Source organism: Eucyclogobius newberryi, unplaced genomic scaffold (genome assembly GCF_026437365.1).
Source record: "Eucyclogobius newberryi isolate DKJ021-1_F unplaced genomic scaffold, fEucNew1.0.hap1 SCAF_9, whole genome shotgun sequence".
In the NCBI taxonomy this organism is placed as follows: domain Eukaryota; kingdom Metazoa; phylum Chordata; class Actinopteri; order Gobiiformes; family Gobiidae; genus Eucyclogobius; species Eucyclogobius newberryi.
In genome coordinates, this window is record NW_027316532.1 from 1,808,923 (window position 1) to 1,827,923 (window position 19,001).

At 47.3% G+C, this 19,001-nt stretch overlaps 1 protein-coding gene across 1 annotated transcript; it reads left to right on the forward strand.

Moving 5' to 3' along the window:
- The first annotated feature begins 4,328 nt into the window (after positions 1-4,328).
- Positions 4,329-18,933, forward strand: prpf38a (pre-mRNA processing factor 38A). The gene is made up of 10 exons (XM_072438322.1): positions 4,329-4,532; positions 5,118-5,277; positions 5,451-5,572; positions 5,922-6,007; positions 6,664-6,774; positions 15,247-15,353; positions 15,470-15,496; positions 15,604-15,695; positions 18,721-18,769; positions 18,846-18,933. The coding sequence occupies exons 1-10, from the start codon at positions 4,403-4,405 to the stop codon at positions 18,886-18,888; spliced, it is 927 nt and encodes a 308-aa protein (XP_072294423.1). The 5' UTR covers positions 4,329-4,402; the 3' UTR covers positions 18,889-18,933.
- Positions 18,934-19,001: the final 68 nt, after the last annotated feature.

Here is a 19,001-nt window from a genome sequence, read left to right on the forward strand (position 1 = left end):
GTCCTGGTTTAGTCCTGCTTTAGACCTGGTTTAGTCCTGCTTTAGACCTGGTTTAGTCCTGGTTTAGACCTGGTTTAGACCTGGTTTAGACCTGGTTTAGTCCTGGTTTAGTCCTGCTTTAGACCTGGTTTAGTCCTGGTTTAGACCTGGTTTAGTCCTGGTTTAGTCCTGCTTTAGACCTGGTTTAGTCCTGGTTTAGACCTGGTTTAGACCTGGTTTAGACCTGGTTTAGACCTGCTTTAGACCTGGTTTAGTCCTGGTTTAGACCTGGTTTAGACCTGGTTTAGACTTGGTTTAGTCCTGGTTTAGTCCTGGTTTAGTCCTGGTTTAGACCTGGTTTAGACCTGGTTTAGACCTGGTTTAGTCCTGGTTTAGACCTGCTTTAGACCTGGTTTAGTCATGGTTCAGACCTGGTTTAGTCCTGGTTTAGACCTGGTTTAGTCCTGGTTTAGTCCTGCTTTAGACCTGGTTTAGTCCTGGTTTAGTCCTGGTTTAGACCTGGTTTAGTCCTGCTTTAGACCTGGTTTAGTCCTGGTTTAGACCTGGTTTAGACCTGGTTTAGACTTGGTTTAGTCCTGGTTTAGTCCTGGTTTAGACCTGGTTTAGACCTGGTTTAGACCTGGTTTAGTCCTGGTTTAGTCCTGCTTTAGACCTGGTTTAGTCCTGGTTTAGACCTGGTTTAGTCCTGGTTTAGTCCTGGTTTAGACCTGGGTTAGACCTGCTTTCGACCTGGTTTAGTCCTGGTTTTGACCTGGTTTAGACCTGGTTTAGACCTGGTTTAGACCTGGTTCAGTCCTGGTTTAGTCCTGGTTTAGACCTGGTTTAGTCCTGCTTTAGACCTGGTTTAGTCCTGGTTTAGACCTGGTTTAGACCTAGTTTAGACTTGGTTTAGTCCTGGTTTAGTCCTGGTTTAGACCTGGTTTAGACCTTGTTTAGACCTGGTTTAGTCCTGGTTTAGTCCTGCTTTAGACCTGGTTTAGTCCTGGTTTAGACATGGTTTAGTCCTGGTTTAGACCTGGTTTAGTCCTGCTTTAGACCTGGTTTAGTCCTGGTTTAGACCTTGTTTAGACCTGGTTTAGTCCTGGTTTAGTCCTGCTTTCGACCTGGTTTAGTCCTGGTTTAAACCTGGTTTTGACCTGGTTTAGACCTGGTTTAGACCTGGTTTAGTCCTGCTTTAGACCTGGTTTAGTCCTGGTTTAGTCCTGGTTTAGACCTGGGTTAGACCTGCTTTCGACCTGGTTTAGTCCTGGTTTTGACCTGGTTTAGACCTGGTTTAGACCTGGTTTAGTCCTGCTTTCGACCTGCTTTAGACCTGGTTTAGTCCTGGTTTAGACCTGGTTTAGACCTGGTTTAGACTTGGTTTAGTCCTGGTTTAGTCCTGGTTTAGTCCTGGTTTAGACCTGGTTTAGACCTGGTTTAGACCTGGTTTAGTCCTGGTTTAGACCTGCTTTAGACCTGGTTTAGTCCTGGTTCAGACCTGGTTTAGTCCTGGTTTAGACCTGGTTTAGTCCTGGTTTAGTCCTGCTTTAGACCTGGTTTAGTCCTGGTTTAGTCCTGGTTTAGTCCTGGTTTAGTCCTGGTTTAGTCCTGCTTTAGACCTGGTTTAGACCTGGTTTGGACTTGGTTTAGTCCTGGTTTAGTCCTGCTTTAGACCTGGTTTAGTCCTGGTTTAGACCTGGTTTAGACCTGGTTTAGACCTTGTTTAGTCCTGGTTTAGTCCTGGTTTAGACCTGGTTTAGACCTGGTTTAGACTTGGTTTAGTCCTGGTTTAGTCCTGGTTTAGACCTGGTTTAGACCTGGTTTAGACCTGGTTTAGTCCTGGTTTAGTCCTGCTTTAGACCTGGTTTAGTCCTGGTTTAGACCTGGTTTAGACCTGGTTTAGACCTGGTTTAGTCCTGGTTTAGACCTGGTTTAGACCTGGTTTAGACTTGGTTTAGTCCTGGTTTAGTCCTGGTTTAGACCTGGTTTAGACCTGGTTTAGACCTGGTTTAGTCCTGCTTTAGACCTGGTTTAGTCCTGGTTTAGACCTGGTTTAGACCTGGTTTAGTCCTGGTTTAGTCCTGCTTTAGACCTGGTTTAGTCCTGCTTTAGACCTGGTTTAGTCCTGGTTTAGACCTGGTTTAGACCTGGTTTAGACCTGGTTTAGTCCTGGTTTAGTCCTGCTTTAGACCTGGTTTAGTCCTGGTTTAGACCTGGTTTAGTCCTGGTTTAGTCCTGCTTTAGACCTGGTTTAGTCCTGGTTTAGACCTGGTTTAGACCTGGTTTAGACCTGGTTTAGACCTGCTTTAGACCTGGTTTAGTCCTGGTTTAGACCTGGTTTAGACCTGGTTTAGACTTGGTTTAGTCCTGGTTTAGTCCTGGTTTAGTCCTGGTTTAGACCTGGTTTAGACCTGGTTTAGACCTGGTTTAGTCCTGGTTTAGACCTGCTTTAGACCTGGTTTAGTCATGGTTCAGACCTGGTTTAGTCCTGGTTTAGACCTGGTTTAGTCCTGGTTTAGTCCTGCTTTAGACCTGGTTTAGTCCTGGTTTAGTCCTGGTTTAGACCTGGTTTAGTCCTGCTTTAGACCTGGTTTAGTCCTGGTTTAGACCTGGTTTAGACCTGGTTTAGACTTGGTTTAGTCCTGGTTTAGTCCTGGTTTAGACCTGGTTTAGACCTGGTTTAGACCTGGTTTAGTCCTGGTTTAGTCCTGCTTTAGACCTGGTTTAGTCCTGGTTTAGACCTGGTTTAGTCCTGGTTTAGTCCTGGTTTAGACCTGGGTTAGACCTGCTTTCGACCTGGTTTAGTCCTGGTTTTGACCTGGTTTAGACCTGGTTTAGACCTGGTTTAGACCTGGTTCAGTCCTGGTTTAGTCCTGGTTTAGACCTGGTTTAGTCCTGCTTTAGACCTGGTTTAGTCCTGGTTTAGACCTGGTTTAGACCTAGTTTAGACTTGGTTTAGTCCTGGTTTAGTCCTGGTTTAGACCTGGTTTAGACCTTGTTTAGACCTGGTTTAGTCCTGGTTTAGTCCTGCTTTAGACCTGGTTTAGTCCTGGTTTAGACATGGTTTAGTCCTGGTTTAGACCTGGTTTAGTCCTGCTTTAGACCTGGTTTAGTCCTGGTTTAGACCTTGTTTAGACCTGGTTTAGTCCTGGTTTAGTCCTGCTTTCGACCTGGTTTAGTCCTGGTTTAAACCTGGTTTTGACCTGGTTTAGACCTGGTTTAGACCTGGTTTAGTCCTGCTTTAGACCTGGTTTAGTCCTGGTTTAGTCCTGGTTTAGACCTGGGTTAGACCTGCTTTCGACCTGGTTTAGTCCTGGTTTTGACCTGGTTTAGACCTGGTTTAGACCTGGTTTAGTCCTGCTTTCGACCTGCTTTAGACCTGGTTTAGTCCTGGTTTAGACCTGGTTTAGACCTGGTTTAGACCTGGTTTAGTCCTGGTTTAGTCCTGCTTTAGACCTGGTTTAGTCCTGGTTTAGACCTGGGTTAGACCTGCTTTAGACCTGGTTTAGTCCTGGTTTAGACCTGGTTTAGACCTGGTTTTGACCTGGTTTAGACCTGGTTTTGACCTGGTTTAGACCTGGTTTAGACCTGGTTTAGTCCTGCTTTCGACCTGCTTTAGACCTGGTTTAGTCCTGGTTTAGACCTGGTTTAGACCTGGTTTAGACCTGGTTTAGTCCTGGTTTAGTCCTGCTTTAGACCTGGTTTAGTCCTGGTTTAGACCTGGTTTTGACCTGGTTTAGTCCTGGTTTAGACCTGGTTTTGACCTGGTTTGGACCTGGTTTAGTCCTGCTTTAGACCTGGTTTAGTCCTGGTTTAGTCCTGGTTTAGACCTGGTTTTGACCTGGTTTAGACCTGGTTTTGACCTGGTTTAGACCTGGTTTAGACCTGGTTTAGTCCTGCTTTCGACCTGCTTTAGACCTGGTTTAGTCCTGGTTTAGACCTGGGTTAGACCTGCTTTAGACCTGGTTTAGTCCTGGTTTAGACCTGGTTTTGACCTGGTTTAGTCCTGGTTTAGACCTGGTTTTGACCTGGTTTGGACCTGGTTTAGTTCTCCAAAGCTCTAATAAATGAATTTAGATTTGTTAACCTAATCCTAACTCTAATTGTACCCTGACTGTGGAATACAATAAAAAAACAATACTTAATAAATATATACAAATAAAAAATAATACACATTTTAACGGTCCATGTTCCGAAGCTCAAATATGAATCAACTAAACAATTCCTAAACTCAACCCAAATTCTCCCCTTGAGGAGGATAAATGTGAATTCAGAAATAAAATAGTGAGTCACCAGCAGAGGGCAGCACTGCACTGTGTCTGCCGGACGTCACACAGAAGAAGCACGAAGCTAAGAGCTAACCTGGAGCTAACCGTCCCATGAGCTAACTGCGCATAAGTGTGTGTCTTTCTGCTCGTCTCAAATGGCGAACAGAACCGTGAAGGACGCGAACAGCATCCACGGCACGAACCCGCAGTATCTGGTGGAGAAGATCATCCGCACGCGCATTTACGAGTCCAAGTACTGGAAAGAGGAATGCTTCGGTTTGACTGGTAATAGCGCCCTAGCATCGCGGCTAACACGGGCTAACAGCGGCTACCATGGGCTAACACATGCTAACACATGCTAACTGCCGCTCATTCAGAAGAACACATGCCCTGTTTTAACATTTATGGTTTTATTACGTTTAGATTAAAGGACTCCCTGGTTTAGTCCTGGTTTAGTCCTGGGTCAGACCTGGTTCTAGTCCTGGTTCTAGTCCTGTTTCAAGTCCTGGTTCTAGTCCTGTTTCAGACCCGCTCCAGTCCAGGTTTAGTCCCGGTTTAGACCCGGTTCTAGTCCTGGTTCTAGTCCTGGTTTAGACCCGGTTCAGACTTGGTTTAGTCCTGGGTTGGTTCATTTGTTTGAGATGTTGTTGTGCCTTTGGGCAGGACACTTGAGTTCAAGTCAGAGGTTTGTAGGACACAGGACTTCAGCAGGAGAAAGATCAAAGAACAAAGACAGGGTTTGGTCATGTGATTGTGACCGTTAAAACATTCTAATGAGATGATGTTACAGACTCTGAAAGTTCCTCCAGACACGTCTCATGAAGGTGGACAAGGCCATGGAGCTGATCTTCTTTGTTCTTCTGTGTTTAGCGGAGCTGGTGGTGGACAAGGCCATGGAGCTGAAGTTCGTGGGTGGAGTGTTCGGAGGAAACATCAAACCGACTCCGTTTCTGTGTCTGACGCTGAAGATGCTCCAGATCCAGCCAGAGAAGGACATCATCGTGGAGTTCATCAAGAACGAGGACTTCAAGTGAGAAACTGGACCCGGTCTAGACCCCGGGAGTCTAGACCCCGGGAGTCTAGACCCCGGGAGTCTAGACCCCGGAAGTCTAGACCCCGGAAGTCTAGACCCCGGAAGTCTAGACCCCGGAAGTCTAGACCCCGGGAGTCTAGACCCCGGGTCTAAACTCATCTGTGTTTCAGGTACGTGCGTCTGCTCGGGGCCATGTACATGCGTCTGACTGGAACAGCTGTCGACTGTTACAAATATCTGGAGCCGCTTTACAACGACTATCGAAAAGTCAAGACTCAGAACCGCAACGGAGGTGAGTCAGAGGTCAGCGGACAGAGGTCAGCGGACAGAGGTCAGCGGACAGAGGTCAGGGGAGGAGTAAACGCTGTGTTCAGGGCATCAGTGGTAAATTCAGTGTCATGTGGTCAGGGCAATCAAGGCAAGCAGTGATTGACCAATAAAATCTAAAATGACCCTCTCTTCTGCTGCTGAAGCCTCTACAGGCCGCTGAGCAGTACTGCAGGAAGCTCAGGTCTTCTTCTCCTGCAGCGTCTCTGGGCGTGTTCAGAGGCTGTTCATGCTCCTCTAACATGAGCTCTAACTGAGCATGTGCAGAGAAGATAATAAGTTTACAGTGTTGTTTACATTGTTGTTGTTGACAGAGTTCGAGCTGATGCATGTGGATGAATTCATCGATGAACTTCTTCACGCTGAGAGAGTCTGTGACATCATCCTTCCTCGACTTCAGGTTTGACTCTTTAGATCCCACTCTAAAGATAAAAGCAGCGCAGATGGAGATTCATCATTCTGACGCTTTCATCTGGGAAATGTTTTTAAATCCAGCACAACCCCAATGATTATAATGAGCACGTTCAGTTTGTTCTGCCGCTGATAGAATGTTCCAGACGGATCCATTTAGGAGTTCTGAGGCCCAGATACTTGGTTCTAAAGTCAAACGCCTCCTGTGGGTGGGGGGCGGCGGGACCGCCCCAGGAGTCATGTGATTTTACATCAATTCATCAAAACAAAGAGTCTCAGCGAATCACAGCACAGAAACGTGAACATTTATCAGTTCATTTGATGGATTTATACAGGAAATTAAGTATTTGTAATAGTCACTCACATGACACAGTCACATGACCATCAAGCGTCAGAATAGATGGAGTGAATATTGTGCCTTAGCCAAACACATGTGCATACAATAACAGTGGTCCAAGGACGGAGCCTTGAGGAACACCTTTATTAAGGCAAGAACTAAACGATTTGGGAAAAACATCAAATTATGATTTTTATGGTTATATTTAGGTTTACTGACTTTACATGATGTTCAGCACGTCGTTCAAATGGGCCTCGGTCACTAATCTTCAGCTCTGACCTTTGACCTCCATGTGGTGTTTTCCACAGAAGCGTCAGGTCCTGGAGGAGGCGGAGATGCTGGAGGCGCGGGTCAGCGCTCTGGAGGAAGATCTGGACGAAGTGGAGAGCAGCGAAGACGAGGAAGATCCCGACGACAAGGTTCTGACTCCTCATGAGACTACACCCGCTTTCTTTACGCTTTACACCCGCCTTCTTTACGCTTTACACCCGCTTTCTTTACGCTTTACACCCGCCTTCTTTACGCTTTACACCCGCTTTCTTCACGCTTTACACCCGCTTTCTTTACGCTTTACACCCGCTTTCTTTACGCTTTACACCCGCTTTCTTTACGCTTTACACCCGCTTTCTTTACGCTTTACACCCGCCTTCTTTACGCTTTACACCCGCCTTCTTTACGCTTTACACCCGCCTTCTTTACGCTTTACACCCGCTTTCTTCACGCTTTACACCCGCTTTCTTTACGCTTTACACGCGCTTTCTTTACGCTTTACACCTGCTTTCTTTACGCTTTACACCCGCTTTCTGTACGCTTTACACCCGCTTTCTGTACGCTTTACACCCGCTTTCTGTACGCTTTACACCCGCTTTCTTCACGCTTTACACCCGCTTTCTTTACGCTTTACACCCGCTTTCTGTACGCTTTACACCCGCTTTCTTCACGCTTTACACCTGCTTTCTTTACGCTTTACACCCGCTTTCTTTACGCTTTACACCCGCTTTCTTTACGCTTTATACCTGCTTTCTTTACGCTTTACACCCGCTTTCTTTACGCTTTACACCCGCTTTCTTTACGCTTTACACCTGCTTTCTTTACGCTTTACACCCCCTTTCTTTACGCTTTACACCCGCTTTCTTTACGCTTTACACCCGCTTTCTTTACGCTTTACACCCGCTTTCTTTACGCTTTACACCCGCTTTCTTTACGCTTTACACCCGCTTTCTTTACGCTTTATTTACGCTTTACACCTGCTTTCTTTACGCTTTACACCCGCTTTCTTTACGCTTTACACCCGCTTTCTTTACGCTTTACACCCGCTTTCTTTACGCTTTACACCCGCTTTCTTTACGCTTTACACCCGCTTTCTTTACGCTTTACACCCGCTTTCTTTACGCTTTACACCCGCTTTCTTTACCCTTTACACCCGCTTTCTTTACGCTTTACACCCGCTTTCTTTACACCCGCTTTCTTTACGCTTTACACCCGCTTTCTTTACGCTTTACACCCGCTTTCTTTACCCTTTACACCCGCTTTCTTTACGCTTTACACCCGCTTTCTTTACACCCGCTTTCTTTACGCTTTACACCTGCTTTCTTTACGCTTTACACCCGCTTTCTGTACGCTTTACACCCGCTTTCTTTACGCTTTACACCCGCTTTCTTTACGCTTTACACCCGCTTTCTTTACGCTTTACACCCGCTTTCTTTACGCTTTACACCCGCTTTCTTTACACCCCTTTCTTTACGCTTTACACCTGCTTTCTTTACGCTTTACACCTGCTTTCTTTACGCTTTACACCCGCTTTCTTTACGCTTTACACCTGCTTTCTTTACGCTTTACACCCGCTTTCTTTACGCTTTACACCCGCTTTCTTTACACCCTCTTTCTGTACGCTTTACACCCGCTTTCTTTACACCCGCTTTCTTTACGCTTTACACCCGCTTTCTTCACGCTTTACACCTGCTTTCTTTACGCTTTACACCTGCTTTCTTTACGCTTCACACCCGCTTTCTTCACGCTTTACACCCGCTTTCTTTACGCTTTACACCTGCTTTCTTTACACTTTACACCCGCATTCTTTACACCCGCTTTCTTTACGCTTTACACCCGCTTTCTTTACGCTTTACACCTGCTTTCTTTACGCTTTTCTTTACGCTTTACACCCGCTTTCTTTACGCTTTACACCCGCTTTCTTTACACCCGCTTTCTTTACGCTTTACACCTGCTTTCTTTACGCTTTACACCTGCTTTCTTTACGCTTTACACCCGCTTTCTTTACGCTTTACACCCGCTTTCTTTACGCTTTACACCCGCTTTTACGCTTTACACCCGCTTTCTTTACGCTTTACACCCGCTTTCTTTACGCTTTACATCCGCTTTCTTCACGCTTTACACCCGCTTTCTTTACGCTTTACACCCGCTTTCTTTACGCTTTATACCTGCTTTCTGTACGCTTTACACCCGCTTTCTTTACGCTTTACACCTGCTTTCTTTACGCTTTACACCCCCTTTCTTTACGCTTTACACCCGCTTTCTTTACGCTTTACACCCGCTTTCTTTACGCTTTACACCCGCTTTCTTTACGCTTTACACCCGCTTTCTTTACGCTTTATTTACGCTTTACACCTGCTTTCTTTACGCTTTACACCCCCTTTCTTTACGCTTTACACCCGCTTTCTTTACGCTTTACACCCGCTTTCTTTACGCTTTACACCCGCTTTCTTTACCCTTTACACCCGCTTTCTTTACGCTTTACACCCGCTTTCTTTACGCTTTACACCCGCTTTCTTTACCCTTTACACCCGCTTTCTTAACGCTTTACACCCGCTTTCTTTACACCCGCTTTCTTTACGCTTTACACCCGCTTTCTTTACGCTTTACACCCGCTTTCTTTACCCTTTACACCCGCTTTCTTTACGCTTTACACCCGCTTTCTTTACACCCGCTTTCTTTACGCTTTACACCTGCTTTCTTTACGCTTTACACCCGCTTTCTGTACGCTTTACACCCGCTTTCTTTACGCTTTACACCCGCTTTCTTTACGCTTTACACCCGCTTTCTTTACGCTTTACACCCGCTTTCTTTACGCTTTACACCCGCTTTCTTTACGCTTTACACCCGCTTTCTTTACACCCCTTTCTTTACGCTTTACACCTGCTTTCTTTACGCTTTACACCTGCTTTCTTTACGCTTTACACCCGCTTTCTTTACGCTTTACACCTGCTTTCTTTACGCTTTACACCCGCTTTCTTTACGCTTTACACCCGCTTTCTTTACACCCTCTTTCTGTACGCTTTACACCCGCTTTCTTTACACCCGCTTTCTTTACGCTTTACACCCGCTTTCTTCACGCTTTACACCTGCTTTCTTTACGCTTTACACCTGCTTTCTTTACGCTTCACACCCGCTTTCTTCACGCTTTACACCCGCTTTCTTTACGCTTTACACCTGCTTTCTTTACACTTTACACCCGCATTCTTTACACCCGCTTTCTTTACGCTTTACACCCGCTTTCTTTACGCTTTACACCTGCTTTCTTTACGCTTTTCTTTACGCTTTACACCCGCTTTCTTTACGCTTTACACCCGCTTTCTTTACACCCGCTTTCTTTACGCTTTACACCTGCTTTCTTTACGCTTTACACCTGCTTTCTTTACGCTTTACACCCGCTTTCTTTACGCTTTACACCCGCTTTCTTTACGCTTTACACCCGCTTTTACGCTTTACACCCGCTTTCTTTACGCTTTACACCCGCTTTCTTTACGCTTTACATCCGCTTTCTTCACGCTTTACACCCGCTTTCTTTACGCTTTACACCCGCTTTCTTTACGCTTTATACCTGCTTTCTGTACGCTTTACACCCGCTTTCTTTACGCTTTACACCTGCTTTCTTTACGCTTTACACCCCCTTTCTTTACGCTTTACACCCGCTTTCTTTACGCTTTACACCCGCTTTCTTTACGCTTTACACCCGCTTTCTTTACGCTTTACACCCGCTTTCTTTACGCTTTATTTACGCTTTACACCTGCTTTCTTTACGCTTTACACCCCCTTTCTTTACGCTTTACACCCGCTTTCTTTACGCTTTACACCCGCTTTCTTTACGCTTTACACCCGCTTTCTTTACCCTTTACACCCGCTTTCTTTACCCTTTACACCCGCTTTCTTTACGCTTTACACCCGCTTTCTTTACACCCGCTTTCTTTACGCTTTACACCCGCTTTCTTTACGCTTTACACCCGCTTTCTTTACGCTTTACACCCGCTTTCTTTACCCTTTACACCCGCTTTCTTTACGCTTTACACCCGCTTTCTTTACACCCGCTTTCTTTACGCTTTACACCTGCTTTCTTTACGCTTTACACCTGCTTTCTTTACGCTTTATACCCGCTTTCTTTACGCTTTACACCTGCTTTCTTTACGCTTTACACCCGCTTTCTTTACGCTTTACACCCGCTTTCTTTACGCTTTACACCCGCTTTCTTTACGCTTTACACCCGCTTTCTTTACGCTTTACACCCGCTTTCTTTACACCCCTTTCTTTACGCTTTACACCTGCTTTCTTTACGCTTTACACCTGCTTTCTTTACGCTTTACACCTGCTTTCTTTACGCTTTACACCTGCTTTCTTTACGCTTTACACCCGCTTTCTTTACGCTTTACACCCGCTTTCTTTACACCCTCTTTCTGTACGCTTTACACCCGCTTTCTTTACACCCGCATTCTTTACGCTTTACACCCGCTTTCTTCACGCTTTACACCCGCTTTCTTCACGCTTTACACCTGCTTTCTTTACGCTTTACACCCGCTTTCTTTACGCTTTACACCTGCTTTCTTTACGCTTCACACCCGCTTTCTTCACGCTTTACACCCGCTTTCTTTACGCTTTACACCTGCTTTCTTTACGCTTTACACCCGCTTTCTTTACACCCGCTTTCTTTACGCTTTACACCCGCTTTCTTTACGCTTTACACCTGCTTTCTTTACGCTTTTCTTTACGCTTTACACCCGCTTTCTTTACGCTTTACACCCGCTTTCTTTACACCCGCTTTCTTTACGCTTTACACCTGCTTTCTTTACGCTTTACACCTGCTTTGTTTACGCTTTACACCCGCTTTCTTTACGCTTTACACCCGCTTTCTTTACGCTTTACACCCGCTTTTACGCTTTACACCCGCTTTCTTTACGCTTTACACCCGCTTTCTTTACGCTTTACATCCGCTTTCTTCACGCTTTACACCTGCTTTCTTTACGCTTTACACCCGCTTTCTTTACGCTTTACACCCGCTTTCTTTACGCTTTACCCCCCCTTTCTTTACGCTTTACACCCGCTTTCTTTACGCTTTACACCCGCTTTCTTTACGCTTTACACCCGCTTTCTTTACGCTTTACACCCGCTTTCTGTACGCTTTACACCCGCTTTCTTCACGCTTTACACCCGCTTTCTTTACGCTTTACACCCGCTTTCTGTACGCTTTACACCCGCTTTCTGTACGCTTTACACCCGCTTTCTTTACGCTTTACACCCGCTTTCTTTACGCTTTACACCCGCTTTCTTTACGCTTTACACCCCCTTTCTTTACGCTTTACACCCGCTTTCTTTACGCTTTACACCCGCTTTCTTTACGCTTTACACCCGCTTTCTTTACGCTTTACACCCGCTTTCTTTACGCTTTACACCCGCTTTCTTTACGCTTTACACCCGCTTTCTTTACGCTTTACACCCGCTTTCTTTACGCTTTACACCTGCTTTCTTTACGCTTTACACCCGCTTTCTTTACGCTTTACACCCGCTTTCTTTACGCTTTACACCCGCTTTCTTTACACCCGCTTTCTTTACGCTTTACACCTGCTTTCTTTACGCTTTACACCCGCTTTCTGTACGCTTTACACCCGCTTTCTTTACGCTTTACACCTGCTTTCTTTCTTTACGCTTTACACCCGCTTTCTTTACGCTTTACACCCGCTTTCTTTACACCCCTTTCTTTACGCTTTACACCTGCTTTCTTTACGCTTTACACCCGCTTTCTTTACGCTTTACACCTGCTTTCTTTACGCTTTACACCCGCTTTCTTTACGCTTTACACCCGCTTTCTTTACACCCTCTTTCTGTACGCTTTACACCCGCTTTCTTTACACCCGCTTTCTTTACCCTTTACACCCGCTTTCTTTACGCTTTACACCCGCTTTCTTTACACCCGCTTTCTTTACGCTTTACACCTGCTTTCTTTACGCTTTACACCCGCTTTCTTTACGCTTTACACCCGCTTTCTTTACGCTTTACACCCGCTTTCTTTACGCTTTACACCCGCTTTCTTTACGCTTTACACCCGCTTTCTTCACGCTTTACACCCGCTTTCTTCACGCTTTACACCCGCTTTCTTTACGCTTTACACCCGCTTTCTTTACGCTTTACACCCGCTTTCTTTACGCTTTACACCTGCTTTCTTTACGCTTTACACCCGCTTTCTTTACACCCGCTTTCTTTACGCTTTACACCCGCTTTCTTTACGCTTTACACCTGCTTTCTTTACGCTTTTCTTTACGCTTTACACCCGCTTTCTTTACGCTTTACACCCGCTTTCTTTACGCTTTACACCCCCTTTCTTTACGCTTTACACCCGCTTTCTTTACGCTTTACACCCGCTTTCTTTACGCTTTACACCCGCTTTCTTTACGCTTTACACCCGCTTTCTTTACGCTTTACACCCGCTTTCTTTACACCCGCTTTCTTTACACCCGCTTTCTTTACGCTTTATACCTGCTTTCTTTACGCTTTACACCCGCTTTCTGTACGCTTTACACCCGCTTTCTTTACGCTTTACACCTGCTTTCTTTACGCTTTACACCCGCTTTCTTCACGCTTTACACCCGCTTTCTTTACGCTTTACACCCGCTTTCTGTACGCTTTACACCCGCTTTCTTCACGCTTTACACCCGCTTTCTTTACGCTTTACACCCGCTTTCTGTACGCTTTACACCCGCTTTCTTTACGCTTTACACCCGCTTTCTTTACGCTTTACACCCGCTTTCTTTACGCTTTACACCCCCTTTCTTTACGCTTTACACCCGCTTTCTTCACGCTTTACACCCGCTTTCTTTACGCTTTACACCCGCTTTCTGTACGCTTTACACCCGCTTTCTTTACGCTTTACACCCGCTTTCTGTACGCTTTACACCCGCTTTCTTCACGCTTTACACCTGCTTTCTTTACGCTTTACACCCGCTTTCTTTACGCTTTACACCCGCTTTCTTTACGCTTTAAACCTGCTTTCTTTACGCTTTACACCCGCTTTCTTTACGCTTTACACCTGCTTTCTTTACGCTTTACACCCCCTTTCTTTACGCTTTACACCCGCTTTCTTTACGCTTTACACCCGCTTTCTTTACGCTTTACACCCGCTTTCTTTACGCTTTACACCCCCTTTCTTTACGCTTTACACCCGCTTTCTTTACGCTTTATTTACGCTTTACACCTGCTTTCTTTACGCTTTACACCCGCTTTCTTTACGCTTTACACCCGCTTTCTTTACGCTTTACACCCGCTTTCTTTACACCCGCTTTCTTTATGCTTTACACCTGCTTTCTTTACGCTTTACACCCGCTTTCTTTACGCTTTACACCCGCTTTCTTTACCCTTTACACCCGCTTTCTTTACCCTTTACACCCGCTTTCTTTACACCCGCTTTCTTTACGCTTTACACCTGCTTTCTTTACGCTTTACACCCGCTTTCTGTACGCTTTACACCCGCTTTCTTTACGCTTTACACCCGCTTTCTTTACGCTTTACACCCGCTTTCTTCACGCTTTACACCCGCTTTCTTTACGCTTTACACCCGCTTTCTTTACGCTTTACACCCGCTTTCTTTACGCTTTATACCTGCTTTCTTTACGCTTTACACCTGCTTTCTTTACGCTTTACACCTGCTTTCTTTACGCTTTACACCCCCTTTCTTTACGCTTTACACCCGCTTTCTTTACGCTTTACACCCGCTTTCTTTACGCTTTACACCCGCTTTCTTTACGCTTTACACCCGCTTTCTTTACGCTTTACACCCGCTTTCTGTACGCTTTACACCTGCTTTCTTCACGCTTTACACCCGCTTTCTTTACGCTTTACACCCGCTTTCTTTACGCTTTACACCCGCCTTCTTTACGCTTTACACCCGCTTTCTTTACGCTTTACACCCGCTTTCTTTACGCTTTACACCTGCTTTCTTTACGCTTTACACCCCCTTTCTTTACGCTTTACACCCGCTTTCTTTACGCTTTACACCCGCTTTCTTTACGCTTTACACCCGCTTTCTGTACGCTTTACACCCGCTTTCTGTACGCTTTACACCCGCTTTCTTCACGCTTTACACCCGCTTTCTGTACGCTTTACACCTGCTTTCTTTACGCTTTACACCCGCTTTCTTTACGCTTTACACCCGCTTTCTTTACGCTTTACACCCGCCTTCTTTACGCTTTACACCCGCTTTCTTTACGCTTTACACCCGCTTTCTTTACGCTTTACACCCCCTTTCTTTACGCTTTACACCCGCTTTCTTTACGCTTTACACCCGCTTTCTGTACGCTTTACACCCGCTTTCTTCACGCTTTACACCCGCTTTCTTCACGCTTTACACCCGCTTTCTTTACGCTTTACACCCCCTTTCTTTACGCTTTACACCCGCTTTCTTTACGCTTTACACCCGCTTTCTGTACGCTTTACACCCGCTTTCTTCACGCTTTACACCTGCTTTCTTTACGCTTCACACCCGCTTTCTTTACGCTTCACACCCGCTTTCTTTACGCTTCACACCCGCTTTCTTTACGCTTCACACCCGCTTTCTTTACGCTTTACACCCGCTTTCCTAGATTTCATCAAATTTTCTTTTGTTTTTGTTTCAGATGGAGCGAGTGCCGAGCCCGGAGCCTCATCGCCGTGGTTACAGAGACAGCGACAGACCGCGCAGATCGCCATCGCCGAGATATCGCCGCAGCAGGTCGCCCCGGAGGTACGCTCGCTCTCTCAGATGTCCTCTCAGATGTCCTCTCAGATGTCCTCTCAGATGTCCTCTCAGATGTCCTCTCTCTGCTCGGTCCTTTCTAAACTATATGTGATTTTTTTCAGACGGAGCAGATCTCCAAAACGACGCAGGTAAAAATGACATTTTTAATGATTATATAAAGTCAGACGTGTCCTTCAAAGTCTACATTAGATCCTCCTCAGACAGTTTGACTTCATGAAGTGTCTTTGTGTCTCAGTCCGTCGCTGCGTCGAGAACGACATCGAAGCAAAAGCCCTCGACGCCACAGAAGCCGGTCCAGAGAGCGAAGACACAGGTCCAAGTCCCCAGGTAAACCGGGTCTAAACGCGGGTCTCATGTGGGTCTAAACGCGGGTCTCATGTGGGTCTAAACGCAGGTCTCATGTGGGTCTAAACGCAGGTCTCATGTGGGTCTAAACGCGGGTCTCGTGGGTCTAAACGCGGGTCTCGTGGGTCTAAACGCGGGTCTCATGTGGGTCTAAACGCGGGTCTCATGTGGGTCTAAACGCGGGTCTCATGTGGGTCTAAACGCGGGTCTCATGTGGGTCTAAACGCAGGTCTCATGTGGGTCTAAACGCAGGTCTCATGTGGGTCTAAACGCGGGTCTCGTGGGTCTAAACGCGGGTCTCGTGGGTCTAAACGCGGGTCTCATGTGGGTCTAAACGCGGGTCTCATGTGGGTCTAAACGCGGGTCTCATGTGGGTCTAAACGCAGGTCTCATGTGGGTCTAAACGCAGGTCTCATGTGGGTCTAAACGCAGGTCTCATGTGGGTCTAAACGCGGGTCTCATGTGGGTCTAAACGCGGGTCTCATGTGGGTCTAAACGCGGGTCTCATGTGGGTCTAAACGCGGGTCTCATGTGGGTCTAAACGCAGGTCTCATGTGGGTCTAAACGCAGGTCTCATGTGGGTCTAAACGCGGGTCTCATGTGGGTCTAAACGCGGGTCTCATGTGGGTCTAAACGCGGGTCTCATGTGGGTCTAAACGCGGGTCTCATGTGGGTCTAAACGCGGGTCTCATGTGGGTCTAAACGCGGGTCTCATGTGGGTCTAAACGCGGGTCTCATGTGGGTCTAAACGCGGGTCTCATGTGGGTCTAAACGCAGGTCTCATGTGGGTCTAAACGCAGGTCTCATGTGGGTCTAAACGCGGGTCTCATGTGGGTCTAAACGCGGGTCTCATGTGGGTCTAAACGCGGGTCTCATGTGGGTCTAAACGCGGGTCTCATGTGGGTCTAAACGCGGGTCTCATGTGGGTCTAAACGCGGGTCTCATGTGGGTCTAAACGCGGGTCTCATGTGGGTCTAAACGCGGGTCTCATGTGGGTCTAAACGCGGGTCTCATGTGGGTCTAAACGCGGGTCTCATGTGGGTCTAAACGCGGGTCTCATGTGGGTCTAAACGCGGGTCTCATGTGGGTCTAAACGCGGGTCTCATGTGGGTCTAAACGCGGGTCTCATGTGGGTCTAAACGCGGGTCTCATGTGGGTCTAAACGCGGGTCTCATGTGGGTCTAAACGCGGGTCTCATGTGGGTCTAAACGCGGGTCTCATGTGGGTCTAAACGCGGGTCTCATGTGGGTCTAAACGCGGGTCTCATGTGGGTCTAAACGCGGGTCTCATGTGGGTCTAAACGCGGGTCTCATGTGGGTCTAAACGCGGGTCTCATGTGGGTCTAAACGCGGGTCTCATGTGGGTCTAAACGCGGGTCTCATGTGGGTCTAAACGCGGGTCTCATGTGGGTCTAAACGCGGGTCTCATGTGGGTCTAAACGCGGGTCTCATGTGGGTCTAAACGCGGGTCTCATGTGGGTCTAAACGCGGGTCTCATGTGGGTCTAAACGCGGGTCTCATGTGGGTCTAAACGCGGGTCTCATGTGGGTCTAAACGCGGGTCTCATGTGGGTCTAAACGCGGGTCTCATGTGGGTCTAAACGCGGGTCTCATGTGGGTCTAAACGCGGGTCTCATGTGGGTCTAAACGCGGGTCTCATGTGGGTCTAAACGCGGGTCTCATGTGGGTCTAAACGCGGGTCTCATGTGGGTCTAAACGCGGGTCTCATGTGGGTCTAAACGCGGGTCTCATGTGGGTCTAAACGCGGGTCTCATGTGGGTCTAAACGCGGGTCTCATGTGGGTCTAAACGCGGGTCTCATGTGGGTCTAAACGCGGGTCTCATGTGGGTCTAAACGCGGGTCTCATGTGGGTCTAAACGCGGGTCTCATGTGGGTCTAAACGCGGGTCTCATGTGGGTCTAAACGCGGGTCTCATGTGGGTCTAAACGCGGGTCTCATGTGGGTCTAAACGCGGGTCTCATGTGGGTCTAAACGCGGGTCTCATGTGGGTCTAAACGCGGGTCTCATGTGGGTCTAAACGCGGGTCTCATGTGGGTCTAAACGCGGGTCTCATGTGGGTCTAAACGCGGGTCTCATGTGGGTCTAAACGCGGGTCTCATGTGGGTCTAAACGCGGGTCTCATGTGGGTCTAAACGCGGGTCTCATGTGGGTCTAAACGCGGGTCTCATGTGGGTCTAAACGCGGGTCTCATGTGGGTCTAAACGCGGGTCTCATGTGGGTCTAAACGCGGGTCTCATGTGGGTCTAAACGCGGGTCTCATGTGGGTCTAAACGCGGGTCTCATGTGGGTCTAAACGCGGGTCTCATGTGGGTCTAAACGCGGGTCTCATGTGGGTCTAAACGCGGGTCTCATGTGGGTCTAAACGCGGGTCTCATGTGGGTCTAAACGCGGGTCTCATGTGGGTCTAAACGCGGGTCTCATGTGGGTCTAAACGCGGGTCTCATGTGGGTCTAAACGCGGGTCTCATGTGGGTCTAAACGCGGGTCTCATGTGGGTCTAAACGCGGGTCTCATGTGGGTCTAAACGCGGGTCTCATGTGGGTCTAAACGCGGGTCTCATGTGGGTCTAAACGCGGGTCTCATGTGGGTCTAAACGCGGGTCTCATGTGGGTCTAAACGCGGGTCTCATGTGGGTCTAAACGCGGGTCTCATGTGGGTCTAAACGCGGGTCTCATGTGGGTCTAAACGCGGGTCTCATGTGGGTCTAAACGCGGGTCTCATGTGGGTCTAAACGCGGGTCTCATGTGGGTCTAAACGCAGGTCTCATGTGGGTCTAAACGCGGGTCTCATGTGGGTCTAAACGCGGGTCTCATGTGGGTCTAAACGCGGGTCTCATGTGGGTCTAAACGCGGGTCTCATGTGGGTCTAAACGCGGGTCTCATGTGGGTCTAAACGCGGGTCTCATGTGGGTCTAAACGCGGGTCTCATGTGGGTCTAAACGCGGGTCTCATGTGGGTCTAAACGCAGGTCTCATGTGGGTCTGTTGCAGGGCATCACAGGAGCCACAGACACAGGAGCCACTCCAAGTCTCCAGAGCGGTTGGTCCTCTTCGTTTTTAAAGTCTAAAACAAACGTTTGAAAGAACATTTGACATTGAAACTCTTTATTTTACAGGAGTTCAAAAAAGAGCCATAAGAAAAGTCGCCGACACGAGTGAAACACTTTGTACTGTTTATTTTTATTTTAACGTGTTTTATCAAAATGTAACATTAATAATAAATGTCATTTGTGAGTTATTTAAGTGTCTTTGTTCCACACACGCCAGTGACA